This window comes from Seriola lalandi, unplaced genomic scaffold, assembly GCF_002814215.2.
Source record: "Seriola lalandi dorsalis isolate HSWRI2012SDOR001 ecotype SW California unplaced genomic scaffold, Sedor1 jcf7180002054892, whole genome shotgun sequence".
In the NCBI taxonomy this organism is placed as follows: Eukaryota; Metazoa; Chordata; class Actinopteri; order Carangiformes; family Carangidae; genus Seriola; species Seriola lalandi.
In genome coordinates this window covers 1,067,889-1,075,246 of record NW_019525444.1, presented here as the reverse complement: position 1 = coordinate 1,075,246, position 7,358 = coordinate 1,067,889, and the positions used below count along the sequence as shown (strand labels likewise).

At 38.9% G+C, this 7,358-nt stretch overlaps 1 protein-coding gene across 1 annotated transcript in view; it reads right to left on the bottom strand.

Moving 5' to 3' along the window:
- Positions 1 to 2,069: 2,069 nt before the first annotated feature.
- The window catches only part of grid2ipb (glutamate receptor, ionotropic, delta 2 (Grid2) interacting protein, b), a 37,876-nt gene continuing 32,587 nt past the window's right edge, over positions 2,070 to 7,358 (bottom strand). Inside the window, exons 20-26 of the mRNA XM_023429294.2 lie at positions 6,817 to 7,013; positions 6,555 to 6,710; positions 6,381 to 6,467; positions 6,148 to 6,277; positions 5,661 to 5,779; positions 5,076 to 5,240; positions 2,070 to 4,840 (exon numbers count right to left, since the gene is read on the bottom strand). Coding sequence (XP_023285062.1) covers positions 4,769 to 4,840; positions 5,076 to 5,240; positions 5,661 to 5,779; positions 6,148 to 6,277; positions 6,381 to 6,467; positions 6,555 to 6,710; positions 6,817 to 7,013 — 926 coding nt within the window. The 3' untranslated portion in view covers positions 2,070 to 4,768. The remainder of the gene's footprint in view (positions 4,841 to 5,075; positions 5,241 to 5,660; positions 5,780 to 6,147; positions 6,278 to 6,380; positions 6,468 to 6,554; positions 6,711 to 6,816; positions 7,014 to 7,358) is intronic.

Genomic DNA, 7,358 nt, shown 5'->3' with positions numbered 1-7,358 from the left:
TTTTTTATGCCTTACTATACTATGACATTTTTAGACATTTTTTATGCCTTAATATACTATGACATTTTATGACATTTTTTATGCCTTACTATAGTATGACATTTTTTGATATTTTTTATGCCTTACTATACTATGACGTTTGTTGATATTCTTTATGCCTTACTATACTGACATTTTTTATGCCTTACTATACTATGACATTTTTTGATATTTTTTATGCCTTACTATACTATGACATTTTTGACATTTTTTATGCCTTACTATACTATGACGTTTTTTGATATTTTTTATGCCTTACTATACTATAACGTTTTATATTTTTTATGCCTTACTTACTATGACGTTTATATGACATTTTTTGTGCCTTACTATACTATGACGTTTTATGACATTTTTTATGCCTTACTATACTATGACGTTTTTTGACATTTTTTATGCCTTACTATACTATGACGTTTTATATTTTTTATGCTTTACTATACTATGACGTTTTATATTTTTTATGCCTTACTTACTATGACGTTTATATGACATTTTTCATGCCTTATTATACTATGACATTTTATGACATTTTTTATGCCTTACTATACTATGACGTTTTTAACATTTTTATGCCTGACTTTGCTTTAACGTTTTATATCTCACTATACTATGAAGTTTTTTTGACACTTTTTATGCCTTATTATACTATGACATTTTATGACACTTTTTATGCCTTATTATACTATGACATTTTTGATATTTTTTATGCCTTACTATACTATGACATTTTTAACATTTTTATGCCTGACTATGCTTTAACGTTTTATATCTCACTATACTATGAAGTTTTTTGACATTTTTTATGCCTTACTATACTATGACATTTTTGACATTTATACCTTATAATGCTATGACGTTTTTATTCCTAACTATGCTATGATGTTTTAATGACATTTTTATGCTCTACTATTCAATGCTTTTTTATGCCTTACTATACTATGACATTTTTGACATTTATACCTTATAATGCTATGACGTTTTTATTCCTAACTATGCTATGATGTTTTAATGACATTTTTATGCTCTACTATTCAATGCTTTTTTATGCCTTACTGGTGATATACTAGTCCACTGCAGTACTCTCACTTAGTTCTTTCTTAAAAATGCAGCAGTTGCCTTGGAAGAATGTTTCGGGTCAATAGGGTCCCAACACCTTCAGCACTCATACATCCCCATATAAGAACTTTACCACTGCCTTAATTTAGTGTTGGAACCATGCACTTACTGCACTCCTCCCCCTTGCAATTCCATACATTTCGGATGCCATCAGATCCAAAGACATTGACTTGGGTCTCATTAGACCAGAGTATAGATTCCCAAAAGTCTCCACCTTTGTCAGTATGGGACTTGGCAAAGTGGGACTTTCAGGAGGGTGTACTCATTTCTGCAACATGACCATTAACCATTCCACCAAATCATATTTTCCTGTTTAGTATTGACATATATCATTGGTAACTGATGTAGGAGAGTTCCCGAAATATTACATCATATGGAAACCACAAATACGTCTTACTTGTAAAGAGAAAGCACTGAATTTGTTAGGTATAAGAGAGGGTGTACTCATTTATGCTGTATACTGTAAGTTGGACTCACTTTTAGAAGAAAAACCTGCAGCCTCTTAACTTCTAATTTTACTCATAAAACCAATGAATCACAGTTGACCAGAGAAGGAAAAGTTTTTCATAATACATTCAAATATGACACAGTTGAAGCAAAATATCTGAAAATAGTTCATTTGAAAAAGGTTTTTAAAGGCTGATACTGTCTTCTTTTGCATTTGAGTTGATGTGTTCTGGCTGTAAACTAAAATTAAACACTTTCACATCTAAAAAATACGAGTTTTAAAGGTGCCCTGTGAGTTTTACTGTAAACAAACAAAAGTTGGTGAAAAATACAAACAAGAGGCCCACTAATAAAAACACTGCACCACAGCACCAATTTAACAAGCTGATATGTCGGGTTAAATAATGCATGTATCAAAGTTGGAATTACATTTTTTCATCAGGAGGCACAGATAAGTCAGGCAATTTTTACTTTCAAGCATGATATTTTTATAGATCAAAAACATATTCTTTATTTGAAAGCACTGAACCAAACATAAAGGTAAAACAAGCACAAAACATGAGCAATTACCCATGAAAACATATAAAACAGTTATAAAAGGGAACCTTTAGGCAACCGATGAATAAACCTAACCAGACTAACAAAAATGTATTTCATGTTAAACCTAAATATCCAGGGAGGGTAAATGCTACCAGCTGCACATCTTAATACATTAACTGCACCAACATGCAATTGATTGGGACAAGAAACACGGTCAATACACTCGTACCAGCTAGGATTGCATTTTTACGAGATGGCGCTCACCTCGTAAGCCTGACTAAAGCTGTGCATGAAGAAGAAATGAAATGAGACTCTTGAAAAAAGAAAGTAAACTAGGACTTTGGACACAAGCATACAATACAAAATTAGAATGAAGAGCAGTGCATAGCAAAAACAGTAAATTTACAATCTCAACAATAGTCCATCAACATGAATACAAGACAGCTACAGGTACACTGTACTGTAGATGAGTCATGAGATCACCATAACGACCAGAGAAGCAGGAAGTAACCATTTACAGTAGGGTGACTTTTATTTTTTCCACACGTTTGACGTTCATTCATTCAGCAGCCACCCACTTGATTAAGCAGGGCTGCGTTCAAAACACTCAAGCAGACACGTGGCAAAGTGCAGAACCATCAGCTGTCCTCTCTGCCAGAAGCACACAGCTCAGCCTTCACATTAAAGCTGGCTTTTATCTTCCTGTTACTGAAAAACAAAGGACACTAACTGTTGAAAAAGATTCATTATTCCACCCACACGCTCTATGAAACAGACGAGCCAAATTTCATGTGCTGATGGAGTCAGTGTTACCTCACTATAAAAGGTGCAACATGGGTAAAGAAATGAGGGTATTTACTGAATGAATCTGGATGTGATTAGGGAAGAACAGTCATAATACTCATGCTGAATGGTTGATAGTGAAGGACTCCAAATGTTTATGTTTAGAAGTTTCCTAGTTTGTTCGCTGCAAACTGGCCTGATTGGATGGATTTCAGTTCAGGACTGAGTCCAACTGGGACAGGAAGGGATGTGGTTTAAAAACAGTTCTAGCCACTCATGCAGAGAGGTAACGTCTTCCAAAAATGTCTTTGATCATGTGTAAAGGAGAAGCTAAGTGACTAACATGGTTCACTGTCATGTAAAAGCACCCATTGCTGAAAATTATAGAAGCTGTGCAAAATAATTAAAATTTTAAAAGCAGCTGAATGTGTGAAATGTAATCACTTCTGAATACTTGTTTAAGTTTAAATACCACTGAATTTTAAATGACTGAAACAGTGAATTTATTTTGCTTGAATTCTCCTCTTGGATATTTCAGATTTTTTGCAATTTCTAAAACTTTTTCTTTTCAAGTTTCACAAATTCAGGTAAAAAATTCAGTCATGCAGGATTTCCAGTCCCTCGTTTTTATTTGTTGGATCACGTGACTGAGAGTCTGTAAACAGAGATCTTATCAATTCCATTCATGATCAGTTGCTTAGATCCAAAAATAACCAGTTGAATTTGACCTAATCAAGTTGCACAACTTGAAATTGCCAACTGGAAAATTCAAAGGGGTGAAGTGAAAACTTTTAAATTCAGACAGATGGTAATATTTCAGTTCTATGAAATTCATTTCAGTTTCAACATTAAGAATTCAGTAGTGGTTCATCTTTATGGACTTGTTTTGCTTCCACTGGAAATGGTCATCTGATCCTTATCAGCAGTTTGGAAACGTAAAGTGACCCAGAGCTCAGGGGTGGATGACTTTGACTTTAACTCACTGCATGAGGAGAAGAAAATGTAATTTCTTGCAAAAGATGCCCCTTAAAATCACAGTCAATTACATGAAAACGGCCACTCCTGTAATCGGCGATGTGGGGATACATGTTGTTGTAAAAACTCCAAATATGTACTATTTTTAAACCTTTAAATGAAATCCTGCTGTCTGGGAGGCAGTGAGTTCACTGCTGTATGAGCTGTCTGATCAAACAGTCTGATCCGTGCAGCACGGCTCTGTACACACTACAAACACTACATTGGGGAATCATCTTGATTCCAGATAACTGTCTCGGTCTACATCTACGCTTAATTTTTTTTAATACAATTTTCAAATATGAGCTGATAGAAAATATAAACTTTGTATAGTCATATAATAAACAAGTAATCTGTAAATATCCAGACCAGTTGTTTTCATTGCTTACATCTCATTTTAATGCAGCATCAAGATGAAGTGAAGCAACCAAATGTGCATGGATGGTTTCTCTAATGTGTCTTTTATCTAACATGTATTGTATATTAAAGGGAGATGTAAGTAATGTAAAGACTAGTTTGAGTCTTCAGTGTGTGGTGAGTTCCTGTTGACCTGTGGACACCTGAATGTTCCTGCTCTACCCAGCACCTGAAATAACAGCACTGCTGCACACGGGGCACTCATTATGATTATCTACACATAGTTACAGTATATTTCCATTTTTTTTTTTTTGTCTCTTTCCATTTGCTATAGATGATGTGGTCTCTGTTCCCATTGGTTTGAGTGTCTCTGTGTGTGATCTTGGCACTTTGGTTGTGGAGAGCAGAGTGAAAATGGAGCCAACTGGCCTTGTTGGTTTGGCCCGACGTCTGCCCGCATTCGTTGCTTCTACCAGGCCAGAGGGGAAGACAGTCTGGGGCTTCTGGGGTTTTCTGGAGTCTGGGTCTCACTGAGAGCCCTCTGCAAAACAAAACCCATAATCTCATCTGATTTATAGTTATTTTGCCATATTATTTTCAGATTTAGAACACATTTGGTTATTCCACAGACTGCAGCGCGTTGCTGAATAACCACTGTCTAGCTGCAGGCTGTCAGTCTGTGTTAGCGCGAACTAAATACCTAAATGTTTTGGGGGTTTGACTCTGACAAACACCTGCTGCATAAATCAAAATATGAGCACAGCTCAGCAACTCACCTCAAACTTGGACATGAACTCTGCAAAGATGCCAAAGAAGGCCTCTGTGCTGGTGGACTTGCTGTCCTCTCCGAAGTACAAGGCCACCTTGGAGAACTCTTCCATCGCCCGGGTCTGCAGAGACTCCAGAGACTGGATCGCAGGGTGGCTGTTCTCCAGGAAGCTCTGTGGGTGCAGAGGGTCAAACGTTAAAGGGCATTCGTCATGAGGGGGCAAAAATCAACCCGTGCAAACAGTTAAATGATGTCATCTGTGGATCTGGAGAGGTTTTCCAAAGTCTGAGAAAATAATCCGGATGATGTCACCATGATGTCATCAGGGTTGTCTCAGCTGGGGCTTGGAGACAACAACAGAAAGCCTGTGTTATGAACTGGAGGAGCGGAGGTTAGCTAACAGGTTGCTGCCTCCAGCTTCATATCAATCTTGTCATCGAACTCTTGGCAAGAAAGCAAATAAGCATACTTTTCCTTTAATGACACAAAATGTCAGCAAACAGTAGCTTCCATGAAAAAGAATATGGAACAACAACAACAACAACAACCCACACATTTCTGTATGTTTGATGTGTATAATATAATAACGTACGCTCATGACAGAAGCAAAGTGGTCCTCAGAGGTGGGTGGGATCTTCAGACAGGCTGACCTGATGTCCTGGATGGTCGTGTGAAGGTCACTCAGCTCTGCTGTGATGGCCCTCTGGTTCACTGGACAAAAGACGTGCAGAGTTACCAACACACTCAAACATGCTGCCTATAACAGAGAGCAAATCAGACAACCGGCAGACTTACTGAACAGCTTCAAAATGTCAAATAAAAATATGCAAACTATTACCTCGTCATTAACATAGCAACTTAACATAAAGCTGCAATTTGAACAAACAAGGCATAAATCTGCATGAATTCAGATGTTTTCAGTGAAGTCTTTCAGCCCTGCAGTGACGTCCGGCACACAGTGTGCTGTATCCGAATTAGCGTTTTACAGGCTGGAACAACTACATTCAGCTACTAAATGAAGTACTACTAAAGGAAGGAAAGCAGATTTGAAGAGCTATGCTGCTGTAACGTCATCGTACCCTTGGCTGCCAGAGGAACTGTTGTAAGGTCTCTGGAAAAGTTGAGCAGCTCAGGGAAGTGTTGGCACAGAGACTTGGCCAGAATGTGGAGAAAGGTGGATTTTCCGTCTACTGTTTTGGTCGTGCTCAGCTGCAAGACATAAAGGGAAAGAATGAGACACGACGGTCCAGGGAGTCCAAACTAAAATCAAGATATACACAACGTGGTTAAAGCACAGGTGACCGCGCTGTACCTCAGTTAGGAAGTTGATCTTAAAACTGGTTGTCCTGTTGCCCTTCGGCTGCCCATTGTTCAGGTAATTCCCCATCGCAAGAACAAACTGTGGGCAAGAAAAAAACACTCAATTACAGCCGTCAACATGTTGACCGGCGTCTTTACATCCATGTTCTCTGCTCTGGATGTTCACCTCCAGGATTTTGGCCAGTTTCTTGCTACTCTTCAGCTCCACTGAAGCTTTGTAGATGTAATCGTACGCAACCTTCATCTCCTCCGTCCTCTCCTGCAGGGTCGTCTTGAAGTGGAGGCTCCGCAGACGAGTCTTATACTCAGGCACCATCAGCATCTGAAACACACCAAACCACTCTCATTTATATACACCATTCCTTTGCTTTGTCCTTTGCTTGTTGGATTTTTTGTGTGTGTGTGTGTGTGTGTGTGTGTGGTTGCACCTGGAAAATGAACTGGTCGGGCTCGCTTAGTTTGGCCGGGTCCTGGTCAAACCGCTCGTACTGTTTTACCTCCTCGTCGTCCGGGGCGTAGAGCAGCAGCTGCTTGATGTGGGCCGGCTCCAGCCTGTTGGTGGTCATGTTCATCAAGACCTGACGCAGCTCGGCGGGGGAGAGCTTCAGATGGGCGATGAGGATGGCTGCAGAGAGGAGGAGGATGAGGAGGAGGAGGAAGAGGGGAGCGGGCGCGAGGACGTGGAGGATTTACGTTACAAAGAGGATCACACAAAACCTTTCATCCCCTTGTGATGATTTGTGAAAGTTTTTCTCCCTAATTTTCTTCTTTTGATTTTGCTGATCATGTATTTACATAAGTCTCTCCCGCCAGCGCCCGTTCTTCAGATGTGTCTCATCTAATTTAGAGCAACACGCTGTTATCAGGATGAAATAATCCTGTTAATTATTTTGTTGTTGGTGGATGAGCTCGAGAATCTCTCCTGAAAATGCACAACTGGATGTCTTTCATTCCCGCACCTCTTCATCAC